Source organism: Microtus oregoni, unplaced genomic scaffold (genome assembly GCF_018167655.1).
Source record: "Microtus oregoni isolate MIOR12 unplaced genomic scaffold, Mior012 000020F_ref0000438, whole genome shotgun sequence".
NCBI lineage: Eukaryota > Metazoa > Chordata > Mammalia > Rodentia > Cricetidae > Microtus > Microtus oregoni.
In genome coordinates this window covers 7995017-8013908 of record NW_024543079.1, presented here as the reverse complement: position 1 = coordinate 8013908, position 18892 = coordinate 7995017, and the positions used below count along the sequence as shown (strand labels likewise).

The 18892-nt window shown below is 43.6% G+C and overlaps 1 protein-coding gene across 13 annotated transcripts in view; it reads right to left on the bottom strand.

Moving 5' to 3' along the window:
* Positions 1-18892, bottom strand: part of Ptprt (protein tyrosine phosphatase receptor type T) — a 1081821-nt gene that overhangs the window by 380039 nt on the left and 682890 nt on the right. For all 13 annotated transcript variants that reach the window (XR_005976047.1, XM_041670836.1, XM_041670844.1 and 10 more), the window contains exon 8: positions 12538-12834. Coding sequence is in view for 12 of the 13 variants with exons in the window: in XM_041670836.1 (XP_041526770.1) it covers positions 12538-12834 (297 nt within the window). In the remaining variant the exon portion in view is untranslated. The remainder of the gene's footprint in view (positions 1-12537; positions 12835-18892) is intronic.

The following is an 18892-nucleotide window of genomic DNA, read 5'->3' as shown; positions in this document are numbered from 1 at the left end:
ATCTAGTTGAAACTGTTTTAAGTACTTGCATTGTAATGGTAAACAAAGCAGAGAGAATAATCCTGTCTCTGTGGAGTGCACTCTATTTGGGAAAATATACATAATAAAAGGTAAAGTATAAATGCAGAGTTCCAGCTGATAAATGCTAAAGGGATACATGAAGCAGGGAAGAGAGACAAAGTGTTATATAAGAGGCTGCCACATTTAAATGAAATTGACTATGAAGAGCTCTTAAATTCTAAATAGGAATGAAGATGTGATGGGGGCCAAAGAAGATGGCCATGTTTATCTGGTAGAAGGCCATTCTAGTCAGAAGAGGTGACAAGTGCAAAGGCCCTGAGGCAAGGTTATGCTTGGTAAAATTGAAGTCAATGATTGGATTCATAAAATAAACAGATAAAGTCAGAAAAAACAGAACTGGGGCTCCTAGTGACTTTGAACATTGTATGTCATGGGGGTTTTTATCTCAATAGCATGAGAAAAACCAGAAGGGATTAGAGCAAGAGGCTGAGGTGATTTTTTTCGTGGTTAAAAAAAAGGTCTGGCCGGGCAGTAGTAGCACATGCCTTTAATCCCAGTACTTGGGAGCTCTGGAGGCAGAGGCTGGTAGATCTCTGTGAGTTCAAGGTCAGCTTGATCTACAGAGTGACTTCAAGGACAGCCTCAAAGCCACACAGAGAAACCCTATGTTGAAAAAACAAAAACAAAAACAAAAAACATACAACCCCCCAAAAACGTTCTGGATGCATTGTAGAGAAGAGTGTGGAGAGCCCAGGATTGAGGCTGAAAGACTAATTGCTCACATCATCCACACTGGTGATCAAAGCAGCTGAAACCAGGGAGGCAGCAATAGAGGTTGTGAACCAGCAATGGGATAGGTTGTTCAATGTCTCCGAGCTACTATGTTGATGGCAGAACTAAGAGATTATGCTGATGAGTAAGATGTAGAGAGTGAGCCTGGAGCACCAATTACAGAGAACCTAACATGAAGGGGTTTCCCAGAGTTGTGCATCCCAGGGTCTCATTAAGTGAGGAGCCACTAATAAAACACAGTGCTACTAATTAAGATAGAGAAGACAGTGGGGAGAAGGAGGTTGACACTGGTTGAGTGATGACTACCTCCTTCTATTCGGGATGTTTCATTCCAAAGGACCAGAGCGATCCAAGTGAGAGGGTTGAGCTTGCGGGTAAGTAAATCATTCGGGAGGGCTGCAGAGAGGTCTGGCCTGGAGACATACATTAGAAAAATTATTAGCTTGTGTGTGGATTTTAAAGCCAAGGGATCAGAAATAATTAGGTAAATAAATGGATCTACAGTCAGCAATCTGTGGCCCTTGATACAAATCCAACCGGCTGCTTGCTTTGATAAATAGAATTTTATTGGAAAATCGTCATACCCAATCATGTAGATATTGTTGCTGGATACTTTCCTGCTGCAACAGCAGAATAAAAGAATAAAATAACTGCCAAAGAGATCTATGTGGTCTACAAATCTGCTTTCCCAAGTCTATCCAACCTTTGATTCCGAAATGACTGTAAAGAAACTCAAAAATATAAGCCAATAAAGCTGAGATGTTTAAAAGAAATACAGGAGAGAAAGGAGTCCCCGAGGGAGAGGGATGTCTAGAAATGTGTGATAACCTGGAAACTATGTGGAAAATGGAGTTTAAGGAGGATGTGGCAGCCAACCATGACCAATAGTGATGGCTGGCTAAATAAGATTAGACTCTTGGAATAATGATGGTTGAATTCATTAAGATCACAGGACAGTTAATCCCAACTGTCACCTTGATATGATCTAGAGTCATCTAGAAAATGGATCTCTGGATGAGCCTGTGGATGAGCATCTTGATATGATCTAGAGCCACTAGAAGATGGACCTCTGAATGTACCTGTGGATGAGCATCTGGTATGATCTAAAGCCACTAGAAGATGGGTCTCTGAATGTGCCTGAGACTAGCATCTTCATATGATCTAGAGCCACTAGAAGATGGACCACTGAATGTACCTGTGGATGAGCATCTGGTATGATCTAAAGCCACTAGAAGATGGGTCTCTGAATGTGCCTGGGACTAGCATCTTCATATGATCTAGAGCCACTAGAAGATGGACCTCTAAATGTACCTGTGGATGAGTATCTGGTATGATCTAGAGTCACCTAGAAGATGGATCTCTGAATGTGCCTGGGACGAGCATCTTGACAAGGTTGATTGAGGCAGGAAGAGCTGCCTATAGTGGGTGATGCCATTCCTTGGTTCAAGATCCTGGACTCTGTAGAGATGAGAAAATGAGTAGAGCAGATGCATTTATTGCACTCTGCTTTTGATTGTGAATGGAAAGGAACCAGAGGCCTCAGCTCCTGCTGCCATGATGAACTCTTCTGCCAAATTAAAACCAAAACAAACTGCTTGCCTCTTAAGTTTTGTCATGGCATCTTATGACAATAACAGACAAACTAAGTCAACAGGTGATCTAAAAAAAAACTGTATTGGAGAAGTGATGTGGGAGTGATTTCTTATTAATAAAGAAACTGCCTAGGCCCATTTGATAGGCCAACCCTTAGGTAGGCGGAGAAAACAGAACAGAATGCTGGGAGAAAGAAGCTGAATCAAGGAGTCGCCATGATTCTCTCACTCCAGACAGACGCAGGTTAAGATCTTCCCTGGTAAGCCAGCTCATGGGCTACACAGATTATTAGAAATGGGTTAGATAAATATGTAAGAGCTAGCCAATAAGAGGCTGGAACTAATGGGCCAGGCAGTGTTTAAAAGAATACAGTTTCCGTGTAATTATTTCGGGGGTAAAGCTAGCTGGGTGGCAGAACGCAGCCCGGCCGCTCTTTCTTACTACAGAGAAGTGATCTGGATTTGAGCTACTTTGGCTAAGTGTGTTCATGAAATTCAGAAGGGGAAACTGGTCATGTGGAAAAGCAGCTGGAAGAGAAGGGAAGATTGGACAATCTTGCTTTTGTCTTTTTAAAGATGATGAAAATAAAGCTTCCATGGAACGTGCAATAATCATTTACAGAGAAGGATTTAGCTGTAGGGTAGACAGTAGACTAGCACTAGAGTAATGACCTCCCTTAGGGAAAGGGAAGTAGGATTTGGCACATTAAGTAGAGAAATTGGTTTTCACTTAGAAAACAAATGTTTTATCCCTAGAAACAAGAGGAAAGATTGAGTATGTGGGCATTACGTGGGTCAAGAAGTATCAAATGTCTTCAGTCTCCTTAGTATTGCAGACAAGGTCATCAGCTAACTGTGATAGCAGTAGGGAGGTGACAGATATTTGAGGATGCAGATAATTATTCTGTAAGAGATAGAAATAATGAATTCATTAGGAAAAGAACGCTGCTTTTGGACATTTTTTAGGACAAACTCCATCAGTGTCCCTGATTTCAACTGCAATAAATGGAAGGGTATTGTGTGGTCAGCTACAAAAAGAGGGCCTCGGATAGGTGAGGGATTCCATGAAACAGTGTTCCACGTACATGAACATGAGAGCCAGGCTGAGAGGTTGAGAAAGCAGATGGGGCCTGGAATGATTGACAAGTAACCTGGGAGGGAACAGGAGGGAAGGCCGAGGGGAGAAAGGTCCATTCCAGGGGGATTGAAGTTTTGTACCTATAGAACTTGAAGGAGTGAAAGAAGAAAGGTCACAGTCAAGCTGAGTGTTTGTAATCTGGATTAAATAAAGATTCGAAGCTGTTTAAAAGTCCTCCTTTGCCACGGCGAGGAGAAAATATGCATAAACCCTTGGCCTGGCTTTTTTCCAATCAAGAGTTATATTCTCTCTCTGTTTCTGGCTCCGCACCACTTAGCACAGCTGAGGGCTTTATGTGCAGACATCTGTGGAGTGTAGCTTTGTAACATATATTTTCTTTATTCGTAAGAATTTTGTACATGTATACAATGAAATAAGATCACACTCTCACTTTCCCCATCCAGCTCCTTCCACTTCCCCTAACACAAGATTCTCACAGCTTCGAGTATGCTGCCACTGCTGCATACACTTCTCCCCTCCCTCCTCTCCCTCTTCCGCTCTGTCTGATCACCATATGGATGGAGAGCTGTGGGAAAGCTAGCAGGCACCACACCTTTACAGGAGAGTGGTCTTACTTCCCACATCGGCTACCAACTGCTAATAGCACTTTAGTAAGAGGCCTGGGCTGGAGATTGCCATCTCCCCCATTAATGTCAAAACGTTAGCTGTCCTGATCTTGGGCTGAGGACCACAGCTTCTGTGAGTTCATGAGTGTGGTAGCTATGTCATGTCCAGAAGTCAGCATGCCACAGCATTCCTTCCCATCCTTTGGCTCTCACATCCTTTCTGACTCTTCCTTGATGTTTCCTGAGCCTTGTTGAGGATGGAGCGCATGAGTGGGATCATGATGATGTTAAAGACGTCTTGATTAGGGATAAACATTCAGTTTTTTACTCTCCTTGACCAAATATGCATCTCTACACTGACTGAAGCCTGCTGTCACTATGGTCCCATCTTACATGTGGGGGGACAGATATGCTTAGAATATGCATATCATAAGCAAGGTGTCCTAACAAGGTGACAAAGAGAGCTGGAATCAGCTCACATCCTTCCACTCCCGAGCATGCGCTCCTTTCTCCCATCCCATCACCTTGTGGGGTTGTACTTTGGAGGTGGAAAGGTGATTGCATCTGCCAGGTGTCACAGCCACGGTCAAGATGAGTCAGCCTCAGGCCAGGGCTCTTCCCTCCCGCTCCATCCCTGCTTCTGTAGGTCAGGACGTCCTTTACAAAGCAGTACAGTGACTTTCATTTGATGAAACTGGGTCTCTCCTCTCTCTCTCTCTCTCTCTCTCTCTCTCTCTCTCTCTCAAAAGACTCTGCTGTGTTGGGAGATTTCTTTTTGTCATATCTTCTAATCCTGTGCCTACCTTCAATTCCTTTTTCTAATTCTGTATAATTCTTTAATGAACCCACATTTTCCTCGTCCACACTTTCATTTCTTCTTCTGTCACAGCATGGAACTTTCCATCCTCTTGACAGAGTTCTACAACAAAGGTTAATTACTTTATAATTTCATTCTCTTAAAAAAAAGCACAGTAAAATTTCTAATTTTAACTGTGCTTCTTGTCAGTAGGTTCATGTAAATTCACTGTAATTAAACCAGATGTTTTCTTCTGCTTTAAAGTCAGGTGGTAATTTAAGGGGGATTTTTATCTCAATAGACAAGAGAACAGATTGTTGTCAAAGGAAGTTTCTCCATCTCTTGTCTGCTTTCCCTCATTTTCTGTCCCCTTTCCATCTTGTTTGCCCTGTGACCTATCCTCTTCTCTTCTTTCTTTATTTTCTCAATCTGCACATCTGTAAGATGGGTTCACCACGGAGAACTTGGGGGACAGTAATGGAAAGCATAAAAGCTGAACATGGAAGAGCTCAGAGCCATGGACTAGGAAACTGGGACTTCTCCTCCTTTCCTCCTTTCCCCCCTCCATTTCAGGGTTCTCACTGGCAGCTTGGCCGATTGACCACTTCTCAGAAAGAGGCCCAGAATTAACTTAAAAATCAAACTGATTAGTGAAGACTTCAGCAGACACCAGTGTGTGTGAGGGAGTCTTACGGAGAAAAAAATTGGAGAAACATTTCATTCTACTCATGTTTTATAGATTCACTGGAGGGAAATTATTTCTTCCAGATGAATCTTCATAGCTCAAGACATCAACTACATCTTTTATTGAAGAAAACAGTAGTATGTTACTGAATATTTTTTTCACAAGCTCTTTGGGAGGAAAAGAATAACTTGTTTTCTAATTTACATGGTGTGAATTTTCCAACCATAATTGACTCTAAGCAGTAAATGTATTACCGAACTTGGAGGCAAGAGGAGCTACCAACAGTCAGCTTTAGGAAGCCAGGGCAAGTGAGCTTCAGTTGCACCTAAAGGACACGTGCAAGTACCCAGCTTATGAAATAGTGCCCATTCACGAACAGCATGCTGTCATGAAAGGGGCATGAGCTTTGATGTCAGATACTCATTCATTAACTCATTACTCAGCCAATGGTTTATGAGCACACAGTGCAGACCAACATCCTTCTTATCGGAAAACATCCATCAGAGGTACCCATCCACTAAAACATCATCAGAGTTATCCATCCACTGAAACAAAATGAAATCTCTGCTTTGACCAAGCTTCCACCCCTCTAGAGGGACAGGTCAAAAGCTAAAGGACTAATGTAAAGTATGCTGCAGAGACAGAGAAAGTCAGGAAGAGAGTTAAAGGGGCTTCAGCCAGCTCTGGGCTTTCATATCACATGGTCAGTGGAGGCCACTCGGGTAAGACTTGGAAATGTATGAATTCCTTACCTGCCCAACAATGGCAACAGCCCCAGCACCATGGTGGTTGACCGTAGACTCCAAGGACAAGAGTATGAGTGCAAAGCCTAACTCACTGCAGGCTTATGACAAACATAACTGTGTTTCTCCCTGTCACTCATAACACTGCAAGGTCACCTTTACAATCACCATGGTGCAAGAAGCTGAAGTGAAATGAGGCTGGAAGGACCTCCTAAGGTACATAGTTTTCTATCCGTACTCTCCCCATCTTCACTGCGTTACATCTGCCTTGTTATTTCCTATTACTTTACCTCTTACATGCCCCCTCTTGTTAGTGTAGCTATACCTATACTTGGCAATGTGCACTCTCCTTCCGGCTCACAGTAACCTAAGAAACCCACTGAGTAGGCTCATAAGAACTGCACACACAATTAAGGCACTGAGCACTGCTACTTTTCCTTACACGAAAGCACTTGAGTTTAAGCTTGTTTTGCCACCTTGGGATAATATACCTATTAGATGTGGTTAAACATATCAAATATCAATTATGTTAATATATTTTATACTGTTGCTTATTATAATCAATTACATTTTTATGTATTGTTAAAATTACATTCCCTTATTATACAACAGGGGGAAATCCTGCTTGTTCTTTCATATTTGGTGTGAAGATTAAATCCGTACACAGTGCCTGGGAAAATGAAAAATGATAGACTTTCTCTGAAGGAGAACTTAATTGATTGTGCATTTACCCTTTGACTTCAGCAAGCCTACCGTGAAGAATTTACCTGAAAATACATCTCCACCAACACCCAACAACTTACACAACAAGGCTATTGGCTGCAGTATGACTACAGTGCACCTCTTTATAGCAAGCAACCAATCAACCAGCAAATACGATGCTTGAAATGGGGGGGGGGGGGCACAAGATGACCTAGACGAAAAAAAGTAGGTCATAGAACATAACTGAAACAGCTGCCACTGGACACTCATGCAATCGCTCCACACAGCCATAGCACCAAGAAGGTGTTAAGGGAACGGGTCATTGTTTACATGGAATGTTTTCTAAGATAGAAAAGGTGAACATAAATACAGATGAAGCATACACTATTCCTTAGGCTTAGTATTAAATAGAAGGGGGAGGGAACCTTGGGTTGCCGCAGTGGTGCAGGCATATGGAAGGCTCTGGGCTCAATGGAATTGTGGGGGGCGATTGGGAAGGATAAAAGTGGCAGAGAAGAGGAAGGAGGAAGAAGATAAAGAGAAGGTAGAAGGAAGAGAAGAGGACAAATATTATTTGCTTTTTGTTAAATAAACTATATAAAATGGAAATGAAAGAATAATTAAACAGTTAAACGTCAATGTAGCTCTTTTCCTTCATAAAGAAGTTTTATGTTTGTGGCTGAAGGGGACACAGTTAGTCCAAAAGCAGATAACAACTGATCATGGGGTAACCAGTTCCAACTGATATCCACAAAACAATCCCTGTGTCTAAGGCTCAGGGAATGCATGGAAGAGGAAGCAGAGAGATTGTAAGAGCCAGAGGATCAGAACACCTGATGTGAGATAGTGTCTTGTATATATCTCAGAAGCTGCAGCCATTGGCTGCTGAGAGAGAGAATCAGCCTTCCCCAGGAATGAACCTCCTAATTGGTTATCCAATACCAAGCAGTCGTATCTAAAATATACATATACATGCAATACTAAATTGAAAATGGATAGCAAAATGCAGTGTTTTATATTTAAAATGTTGGTCTATCAGGTTTGGAATAGAAGAATACAAAAGAATCGTGTCAGTTATTTCTCAGAAGGAATCCTTTATAACATAGAGTCTGACATTTTAAAGAAGCAACTGATTTGCGTGTTGGAAGTAGTAACATTTATTTTTCAAAGCATAGAGGAAGGAAAACGTTAAAATTAAAAGGACCTTAATTGGCTATCAAATTAAAACTAAGTTCATGTAGATAGAAACTCAGAATGTTTGAACACAGTATTTTGACGGCACATTCTAAGCAGTGCAAAGTGTAGCGCAGAGAAATGAAAATGTTCTGTTAGTAGGCCCACTAATTGCTGGTGGGTTGGTACATTTTGGGATTGTGCAAATGGACAGACAGATGGATGCAGAAAACCGGGGTTCTCACTGTTGGAATATGTGTGCAGAAGTATCGGGAAGTATGTGTTTCAGTCAGGATTGGCTCACGATTTAAAACAGGTGAATTATAGTCCCCAGCTCTGTCTTCACGGATCAGTTAGTGACATTGCTGCTCCACTGAATGTATCAAACTGTCATCGAGCCCAAAGACTGCTCCCTGAAGAAGAAGCAAAAATCTTTAGATAAGTGATGACCTCTGGAGGAGAAACATTACAGACAGTTTGGGGCATTGCAGCATGCCAGAAAAGTGGGGGACTAACAAGGACATATCATAAGGACCAAAGGGGTTGTGGCTCACAGGTTCAGAACCACCGCACTAGACTTTCTTGATGGCCTGGCTTGTGCCATTTTAAGGTAATGTCAACTTTCTTAGACGTTGCATAATATTGTGGATTTATATGAGAATATCTTTACTTTGAGCTATGCACACTGAAGAACTAATAGGTTAAATACCATAGTTTATTATATAATATTTTTATTAACTTTTTTAGAATTTTTACATTCATGCACCATATTTTGATCATTCTCATCCATGACCCCCCAACTCCCAACTCCTCTCAGATCTACCCCACCCGTTCTCATACCTCTCTGACTCTATGTCATATGGTTTGCACCTTCTAGGACTGCCTCTGTTACATTTCCGTACACTTAGCTGTAGGTTGGATAAAGACGGATGATGACCATGAAGAGCTGAGATATTTGTAGAACACAGCAAAGTAAAAGTCGATTCAATTTTTTAGAAAAAAGCAACAGTTGTTTTCCTGATAAAGCCCAGTGTCTCAGGGACCAGGAGCTGCTCTCTGGCAATTTTTCTGTGGACCCTCAAAGGTTCTGGGGTGCTAAATTGACTAATCTTGAACTCTTCCACCTCAAAACTTTTGAGGGCAGGTGAGAGCAACCAGAGTCAGCGAGCCCAGTCTAGGAGGCTGCTCTCTGGCTTCTGGAGGGGAGGTTCAGGCAAGCATCCACTCAAGGGCTCCCACCTCTGTGTCTTCTCACTGTGAATGAGTTTCCAGGAAAAGGAGCCAATGCTTTTACCCTCTATGGAGAAGGCAATCTGGCCCTAGCCTTCAGGGACTGTCCACAGCAATCTTGATGCATGCCTTAGTCCTAGCTACTCAAGAGGCTGAGGCTGGAGGATGGATTCAGCCAAGAGTTTAAGAGTAGCCTGAGACAACACATTAACAAACAAAAACAAATACAAACTGCCAAAGAGTCTCCACACTCTGCTGGAACCTTCCAGGAGATTATGAGCCATGGCCTCAGAAGAGCGACAGACCAAGGAAGGGTGTCTTATGTGCTGGTGTCTTTAATATGATAATGTCCACACATCTCCCGAAGCCGGAATTGATGTTTTATTAATGATGTTTACTATAAATTTAATTTCAAAGCACTGCTGTTCCCACATTGTTTTGATAAAGGCTTTGTGGTGTGTTTATTTTTCTCCTGGTGGTAAAAATGAGAACGAGAGAGGACAAGACAGCGTTTAAAGGTAGGACTTGGGACTTGCTATTGCAGATGGAGGTCATTCTCATAGTGCAGCTCAAAGGGGCCTACGGAACCCAGAGAATGCTTCCCTCTGAGGCGCTCCTTGGCTCTCTCATGATGATTTGTCCACAAAGGCTCCTCTCTGCCGCAGTAGACGATAGCCTAGGAATAGCAATCACTGACCACTCTCTGCTCACAACCCTGCTTCTCCCTTCAGGACCCAGGTATACTACCAGTCCTTCAAGACCCTCAGTAGACTTTCCACAACCAGGGCAATGGTTGGTAAGAACATCGAGACAAATCCCACATCTGGCTGGCTGAGGTGTTTTGTACCAGAGGCTTTCTGTTTTTTTTTTTTTTTTTTTCCCTGTGTCTTACTGCAAATGTAATAGGTAGCAATGCTTATTGAGAGCCTGGAATTGAGTCTTGGGCCATTTTTTTTTTAAATCTTCCATCCCCCTCTAATATCATAATAAATTACAAGGTAGTATTTTTTTTTTTGGTTTTTTGAGACAGGGTTTCTCTGTAGCTTTAGTGCCTGTCCCGGAACTAGCTCTTGTAGTTCAGAGACTGGCCTCGAACTCCCAGAGATCTGCCTGCCTCTGCCTCCCGAGTGCTGGGATTAAAGGTGTGCACCACACACCGCCTGGCTTACAAGGTAGTATTAATATCAAGTTCATTTTATAATTGAGAAAACCAATGTACTAAGAGATTAAAGAGGGTGCCCCAGGCATACTGGACTGGAGAGTCTGCCTTCTCAAAGAGTGTTGTTCTCTCTGTTGGAGATAGGGGCTCTGCGTGTTTGAATAAAAAATGGAACCAGATCTAAGACAAGCTGCAGCTGCCTCCCCTGGTGTGGAACATCTGCGATACATAACAAACCCTGGAGAGCTCTCTTCGGACCTGCCGGAAGTTATAACAGGGCTTCCTCCACTTTGCTGCCCTCCTTGTCATCCCTACCCAAACTCTCTTTAATCGCTTGTGCACAAATCTACATTGAATCCGATTCTAGAGAATTTAATAGGGCCGGTATTAGCCAGGCCAAGGGGAAAACCAAAATAAACAGAGTGAAGTGTTTCTTAGGTATGTCTTAGAAATCACAAATTCTGTCATATAGAAGATGGCTACTGTTTGGAGTTCCATGCAGACTGTACTGCAATCCTGGGATGAAACAACCAAGAAACTTGAGGCAAAGATAACTTAAGGAGAAAGTAAAATTTAAGTAAAGCTTTGGAATAGTAGTAGAGGAACTGATCCTGCAGACATGAAGGGAGATGTCAGTCTAAACAGAAGGACAAGCATTGCCATGACAGAGAGGAAGATAGTTCTATTCTCTATTTTAAAAGGCTCCCCAATCTAGTATCATCAAGGTAGGAGACACATTCCAAGAAGTAGTGTAAGAAGCAGACTCCATAGAACCTTGTAGGGTGGGGGAGGGATGGTGAGGTGAGGGGAGATGGGCAGGGCGGGGGAGGGAAAGGGTGGAGTGGGATAAGGTGGTGAGGTGGGAAGGCAAGGTGGGATGGGATAGAAGGGAGGGAGTGGATGGGGAGTGTGATGGGGCAGGGGTGAGGGGAGGAGGAGGGATGGGTGGGTGGGAGGTGTGGAGGGGTGAGAAGAAATTTCTAGGTTGATTTTCTTCTCTCTCTCTCTCTCTCTCTCTCTCTCTCTCTCTCTCTCCCAGGTGTAGCTCATTGAAACAAGGAACACGAGAAGATAAGTCAGCCTGGAAGAGAACATGAGCTCATTCTGCAGTACATGGTATTTGAGATGCCTGAGGGACATCCAGGTGGATAATCATCTTTGTGCGCATTCAATGTTCACGTTAAGCCTTAAGCTATTCTGTTTTTTTTTTAAATTTGTGCAGAATCAAGTTGTTTGGTTTTCAGTCTCAACATGCTTAAACAATAAAATAACTACCCTTTCCAGGAGGCGTCTGAAGAGTTAAATCTTGGGTAAGAAGAGCGATAGAACATGCGGGGGATATGGGGGAGACATGGGGTTACCACAAGCACATACTTATGGCAGAGCTGACACTGCTCCCGGCAACATAGCCACTCTGGAATCATGCTACGCACAGTCTGCTTCTAGGGAGAGCTTGAGAACAGTGGGAAGATGGAAGATGGAGGACAAGGTTAAGGAGTTCGATCCATCAGTAAATTGCTTCCTGTGTAAAACCGAGGACCTGAGTTCAGATTCCCAGCATCCAAATAAAAAATGTGTATGGCAGAGTAAGACTGCATTCCTTGTGGTGTGAATGCTGAGGTAGGAAGCTCTTTGAGGCTTGATGATTAGCCTGTTTATCTACGAGCATCAATCCCCAAAGAGAGACCATGTCTCAAAAAGTCAGATGAAAAACAAAAAATAGAGAAGATACTTGCACCACTGAGCTATAGCCTCCATATGAATGCTCACGTATGTATATGTGACACATATACACACGTGTATAGACACACACACACACACGCACACATGCATACAAGCACGCACGCATGCACACACGCACCACACCACTTACTGGTATGACCCCTGAGCACACTTCACCTTCTCTGTTCCCATAAACTGGCTCACTATCCCTCACTCACCATCCTCCTCGGTCTGTACCACCAGCTCCTCACTCTCCATCCGGCCCTCAGGGTTGGAGAGCAGTAGGCGCAGTCTAATTGTCATGAAGGGCCGCAGACCCCGCAGGGTGTAGTGGGAAGAGGTCTGGATCACCTCCTCGGCCTCGTACTGCTGCTGGTTGAACACATACTGGTACTGCACCGTAAGGTTGTAGCTGTGGCAGCGGGTCACTGCATAGCCAAAGGGCTCCCACTGCAGGGTCAGCTGCCTGGCCCGAATGTCCACAATCTCCACGTTCTGAGGGCCGTGCACGGGATCTGGAAAAGACACACAAGATACATGAGTTTTGAGGAGACTACAGGAAGTGGGTGGACACAGATCTAAGACAAAACAAAATAAATAGGGTGAAAAATTTTCTATTTCCTTCACAATGAAGTGTGCCAGTCACAAAAATATAAAATCTGAGTCCCACTGACAACTGTCGGGTGACAACTCTCGGGTGCTCCCAAGTGCACCCACTTCTGCCATTCGCTGATTTAGATGACCAGTGGAGTTCTGTGTTTAACTCAGCTAAGGCCTCTCTCCATAGAGCTGAGGGTCCCCCTTTTTCTTCCCATTCAGGTGCACAATTTGGAACTTTGGCTACACCACAGACCTCCAATCCATCTGTATGACCACAATGCCACAAGAACTTGGCCTTTGAATTCACCTTCCTGCTCTCACTTATGAGAGGGACGGATCATTTGCTAGCATCCTGCCACACTTCACTCTTCTTCCTGTCCCCCCCCATGTCCCCCATGAACACTATTCTACTAGTCCCCAGTACCTGATCTCCCTTTACACATTGATATTTGTCCCAGATCCCATATATAACAATGACCATGTCATAGTTCATAATCCATGCACTGATATATTTATACCTTGCAAGAGATAAAGAGATGATTTTTGCACAAAACTGATTAAAACAGACAAGAATAGTGAAGGTAGGGGTCTGGTCAGCATTTAACCCCATACTACTTCCAGGCCATTATCAAGTTGTGCTGTGTCTTTGAGTCTACTTCTTACTTCATTTGTAAATTAGTGATAATAGAAGCTAGCCCCACTGCAGGAGAGGGTGGAGCCAGATAAAATACTCAGCCAATAGAGTTGCACCTGGAATTAATAAGCACACCTTATAGACTAGCTGAAGCTTTATTTTTATAGTAATAGGAAGAGTAATAAGAATAATAATCATCTTTCATATGCCATACAGAACCTGAATGACTCATAAATGCCGGTTGTGGGTAGCACCATTATGTAGGGCAACAGACTAGGATATGGTCACCACTCCAGTCCTTGAGTTCCCAGAACCTTTGGAGTACAGCTGCCTCTGCACCACAAGAAAGGCTATGGTGGGGACTCTTGATACCAACTTAGTTCCCTAATTCACCCCTATGGGAGTAGTGTAGCTTATAACAGAGCTTTGTCAAGGCACACACTTCACAAGTATGTCAGAGAGGAGGGTAGTCCATCCTATAGATGTGCATACTACTTAAATCAGTAGCTCTGGCCTCTCCTGGGCTGAGGATTTCACACCTCATTCTTCAGCCTGGTTATCCATGCTACAGGGTCCTTTGTGCAAAAGAGAGTCAGTGTCCCAAAAGCAAATGAGTGACTTGGTGAAAGGGACCGAGGACGCGATGCTCAGGGCCCAGTATGCTGAACCTATGTAGAATGAAAGATAAAAGGTGTGGGACTCACAGTTAGGGGATGTGAGCAGGCATAGCTATGATTGCTTGGCTGGGTGTCTCTCTGTGGTCCAGTTTGCAGTGACTACAGATACGTGGGAAGAGTGATAGAGGGAACGTCCTGCCTGGGAAGTGTCAGCAACCCCTCCAGCTTTCGTCCAGCAAGAATTGTTCTATCTGTATACATTCCAGAACTCTGCCGGTATACACCCCGAAGTAACACCTCTCAAATGCTCCTTCTCAGGGACCTTCCTCAAAACCGACACTGAACCCCAGGAGGACTGTTACCTCATGGGGCCCTCTAGTCCCTCATTAGGAAGTGCGAGCACAGATATTTAAGACTCAGTTAAGGATAAGGACATAGTTTTGATACACATCTTAAATACTACAATATTCCATGTCAAAGACAATTTTTGAGATGTTCAGAATAGTCTAAAAGTACAGATAAAATATCATCAATGGAACAGCATTCACAAAGTGTTTGTTCTATTTTCTGAATCATGACGCTAGAAGGAAGGGATTGCCAACTCACTTGACAAATGAACAAATCAAAGCCTGGAGAGGTAACAGAACTTGGACAAAGTAACAGATGAGGCTTTGAATTTGAATCTGCCTGACCCCATGTCTAGTGTACAAGGGAGGTAAAAAGTGGGCCAGACCACCACAGCCATGGAAGGGGTACGTGCTGGGCTTGATCAACCTCACAACTCGTGAGAAGGCATCAGAAGACCTACTCGAGCAGAAACCAAAGTGCTGAGACATGAGTCTCATGTCCTCAGGACACACAGTGAGAGACAGGGCTGAGATTTACAGTCTGAGAAAGTCCCAATCCTTTGATTTTTCTCTACGTGGCCCCACTGGAGACAGGTCAGAATAGGAGCATAAACATGAGGCAGGCCACAGCCGTTGGGAATTTGGAAGAGACCTAGAGGAAAGCTAGGGAAAAACAAAAATTGTAACACAAAAATTGCTGTGTCCTTAAGAGCCTGGGACCTGCCACCAGCGGGGTCAATGCTGGGACTCAATGCTAAGCTGTACACGAGCCTGTCCTCAACTCCCACCCTAGTTTTCCACACCCCAACTGTACAGATGTACTTGTAAACACCTTCCTTCCCTTTATTCATGGGGTTCAAGGGGAGTGGCAAGCCTGTCACACAGCAAAGAGCTTCCCTCTGGTTTAGAAATTTTGGGGCACAGGGGTAGACCCTGGTTCTCCGGAGAACACATGATTGAGCTGGAACATAGCTGGAAGCCAGAGTCTGGCACACAATAGCTAAGTGACCTTGGCCAAGGGCACTTCATCTTTGTGCCTCCATCTCCTCATCTATAACATGGAAATTACTGCACTAATCTCAGAGGGCTGCTAATGAGCATAAAATGAACTGTAAAGAGAGAAAATTGCCTTTCCCTAACAGTGGGGATTCCTCTTACACAGAACTGCCTCTCTTGGAGAAATGCCCTAAGAAGCCTTTAAAAGTTTGTCTTTATTCTTGAGCATTTCATACATGTATACATTAATATACCACATCTATTTCCATGTTTCCCTCCAACTTGCCCCATGTTCCCCCAACACAACCCCTTCCAGACTTCACATTGTTTTGTTATTGTTTATAGCCCACTAAGTCCAGTCATTGCTACCCACATGTACAGGAGTGTTTTAAGAATAGGAGCTGCATTCCCAGGGCCTTGCTTACATCCCTACTAAAGCCTTCATGGGAAGACACACACCAAGGATTTGGGGGGTGGATAAATTAGAACAGTAAGTAAATGTAGAATGTTGGGAGGACCCACAAATATGACCGCTTTCTATGTGACTCCTCTTCAGATGTCACAAAAATCTTTACTATGACTACACTCCAGACAGAACTGAGACATGCATGCACACTTTGGCCAAAAAGGATTCTCCACAGCATCACCATGAAAAGGGGACTGAGAACACATCCATTGACGAAAGAGACTTTGGGAGATGATTTTGGAGGTTCCCCCTGCCTATGGAAATTGAGAGATTCCGGGAAATCTCAGTTCAAAGGCAATAAGTTGGAGCTCTAGTGGCGCCCTGGGTAAGCTAAATGCAGTTGAAAGTGTCTTGTGACCGTGGTCATTCACATTCTAGAAAGCAGAGGCGTTGGCTATGGGGCAGGAGCTCTGGGCTAGGTATAGCTTCAGCATCTGCCCTTAGGAAACAACCCTGTGGTCTATGTCCCTGAGGCTTCATGGCGGAACACATCCCTAGCTCCATGCGCCACTGTCCATCATAATTAGCACTTGTCACACTGCCCAGGAACTGCTTGTTTATACATTTGTCTCCCAGATTGCCAATGACTATTTTCTGTTTGTCTAGCATCTCTGGGATCTGTCGAGCGGACTTCCTAGGAGATGACCAGATGGTGGTTTGTTCTAGGAAACTGAGTTCCAATCGCTTGTTTCCACCCCTCCTCTTCTATTCACGCCAGCACATCGGCAGGATCTCCGAGGCATGCATTTCTTTTTTTGCTTTGTTTTCAACCAAGAGGAGATCCTGAAATCCTACACGTGAAAAACTAGTTTTCAGGATGTGTGATGGGAACACTCATGCTTTCAGTGTGATGACCCCCACCTCCCAAATAGCTTCACCTGCCAAACTGAGATGCTGCTCCAGTAATTGCCTTCCATGGTCAAAGTCCTGGGTTTACATTTGGGTCGGTGCAAACAAGTTGAAATTGCTGAGAAAGTCTTGTGTGTGCAGTAGAGATTGGTTTGTTGAATTTATATCCCCCGTGTAAATACATCCAAGCCTACAGCCTCTGGTCTCTGCTTCCAGATAAGGTCCTGTTCACGTGACCTTCTTCAGTAACGGCCTACAGGCCAAGAAGACAGCAGACAGGGCACAGAGCTGCTGGCTCATGTGAGCCTCCGAAAGTTATTCTCTCATGGAAAATAGAAGTGGCTCTCATCCTAACACCTCCGCAGTGCAGCCATGGACCTTGTTCTGACTCCCATATTGGATTCTGTCAGACTGACTTCTTCCCAGAACAAGGGCTCAGCAGTGAGTGCACTGTGCCCACCTGTCCCCTGATCTCCCTTCTGAACATGCTTCACATCACTGAAACCCTAAGATTTTCTGTCTCCATAGCTCCAAACTCATTGCAGGTCCTGTGAGGCCTTAGTTTTCCCTTCTTGTAAGCAAAGATTAGCTGAGAAGAGGAGCAGAGAGAGCTTGAATTTGAGGTCTGAGGTCTCCACACATATTTGCACAAGTCCTTTGTGAGAGAAACAGAGTTGGGTCAAAGGAGAATGGAAACTGGCCCCAGGCTTCCATTTGTCCTTTTATTTCCGGGTCATTAAGGATTTTGCAAGTGCTAGGTGCAGGAGTGTGTGTGTGTGTGTGTGTGTGTGTGTGTGTGTGTGTGTGTCCCTAACATTTTAAGAAACGATTGCCATCTCCAAAAAGAAGCTTAGCTTCTTTACTGGGACCTTCCTACCCCAATTCCCTCTGCCTCTCTTTCTACTATTCATATATCAAACCCTAGACTCCTAAAGGGGGATATGACATGCAAGACCTTTGACATCCCTTGCTTTTGCCTGTGTAGTTCTCTGTGTTTGAGATGCTGCCTACAGACACAAATCGCTTGTCAATATATTCAAAGTCCAGTTCTAACATCACCATTTGCTGGTAAATTTTTCTTTTCTTCTTCTTCTTTTTTTTTTTTTTTTGGTTTTTCAAGACAGGGTTTCTCTGTGGTTTTGGAGCCTGTTCTGGAACTAGCTCTTGTAGACCAGGCTGGTCTCGAACTCACAGAGATCCGCCTGCCTCTGCCTCCCAAGCGCTGGGATTAAAGGCGTGCACCACCACTGCCCAGCTAGTAAATTTTTCAAAGGACTTCCTTGACCATTGTGACTGCCTTAAATTCTCTATTTAGCACATCTAGAGACTTTTGTCAATGCAGGAGGTTTTGTTGCATGATAACTTGAACATAGAACTAATATATAGATTAGACAGACAGGCAAATTAAATTGATGGATATGTAAATCTAAAAAGCCAATGATGTCTGACCTCAGGAGCATAACCAAGGTCCTATTATAATACAGGAAAAAAACAATAAGCAACAGGGTGTTCCAGGGGTCTCTTAGTGTTTCAATTTTAAGGGTAGTCCTGTGGTTAAGTCAGAATTACCTTCTGGTTTTGTTCTGCATGGACTCAGCCATTAAGTCAAAGGAAATAGCTGTAGAATCTCCTAATGACCTTAATCAAAGCAGAACATCTTATTAAAGAAAGGAGCAGAAATCAGATTTCCAGTTCATGAATTTACGATGTATTCATCTTGGCATGTGGAGTTGTGGGCACATGTACTGCTCCAAGTTGAACCTAAATTGAGATAATTTGGGGCATGGGGCTGAAAATGTGGAGGTGGAGAGCTTGTATGTAAAATTAATTTTTTATCCATTTGGAGATGCAATTTGAGTTCCTTTCAAATTAAATTGCAATGGAGTCCTAGGCAGCTGGAGACATTATTGCCAACATAATTTGACGCTGCAAGAGCACTAATACATTGATAGATGCTTTGATGTGACCATTAATTTGCAATTTCTGCATGGAAATGATACACAAAGGAGGGGAAAAAGGCAAAAGGAACAAAGTTAAAATCCATCTTCTTTCTAGAATCCTTTA